Raw genomic sequence first — 855 nt, 5'->3', positions numbered from 1 at the left:
TCCTTTCCTTTCCTTTCCTTTCCAAGACGGTAACTATAAAGATAACTATAGCAACAACTTGAGCCCTTTAAAGTCAGTTGGATTTTGATTGGTTGTCAATGTTTTTATCATCCATCAGCTGGAAAGGAATTCATTTTGAAAGACATTTTTCATCAATGTCATTATAGTTAGAATTAGAATGATTAATTAAATGTTATAGTTATCATTTTAATCCTCAGTGTGAACAGGCCTTAATTCACTGTTATTTCTTCTCTTTCTCCACACTGTCCTGAGCTTGATCTCTCATCCTGACCGCCTGGTGTTGCAGAAGGAGCTGGACTACACCTAGCTGATCGTGTGCCCTTGCAACGTCCTCCGCTGTTTCTCTCCAGCTGCTCCTTATAGCGGGATCAGCCCCTTTGTCTAGCAGAACCTTGAGGACCTGTGGATTGAATCACAAGTGTAGCGAGAAAGGAAAGAAACAGGTAAACATTTACTTCCTACATTTTCCCATAGGAAAGCAAAATCACAGATGAGATCATCTCAATGGTTTAATGGTCTACAGTTTTTACTGTATATAAATATAAAATATATTAAATGTAGCCTTGGTGAGCATAAGAGGCTTATTTCAAATACTTAAAAAAATCTAAATTATTCCAAACTTTTGATTGGTAGAGTATGAACTTAAAAATGAGAGAGAATCAACACACCTTGCAGTGACCCCTCTCAGAGGCCAAGTGCAAAGGTGTCTGTCCGAGCCTCTCCACAGCATTCACATCTGCCCCATAGTGCAGCAACAGTTTGGCAGCCTCAACATTGTCCCTGAGTGTCGAGTAGTGCAGTGGTGTCATTTTGAGGTTGTCCCTGTCCTCAAGT

The 855-nt window shown here is 40.0% G+C and overlaps 1 protein-coding gene across 1 annotated transcript; it reads right to left on the bottom strand.

The window, feature by feature from the left end:
• Nucleotides 1-213: 213 nt before the first annotated feature.
• Nucleotides 214-845, bottom strand: LOC107735565 (ankyrin repeat domain-containing protein 65-like). Its single transcript, XM_016547208.1, has 2 exons — nt 690-845; nt 214-421 (listed from the first exon to the last, which is right to left on the bottom strand). The coding sequence occupies exons 1-2, from the start codon at nt 828-830 to the stop codon at nt 242-244; spliced, it is 321 nt and encodes a 106-aa protein (XP_016402694.1). The 5' UTR covers nt 831-845; the 3' UTR covers nt 214-241.
• Between the last annotated feature and the right edge of the window lie 10 nt (nt 846-855).

Source organism: Sinocyclocheilus rhinocerous, unplaced genomic scaffold (genome assembly GCF_001515625.1).
Source record: "Sinocyclocheilus rhinocerous isolate Xijiao unplaced genomic scaffold, SAMN03320098_v1.1 C36145108, whole genome shotgun sequence".
NCBI classification, from domain to species: Eukaryota; Metazoa; Chordata; class Actinopteri; order Cypriniformes; family Cyprinidae; genus Sinocyclocheilus; species Sinocyclocheilus rhinocerous.
The sequence above is the reverse complement of the archived record's forward strand: the minus strand, read 5'-3'. Positions and strand labels throughout refer to the sequence as shown.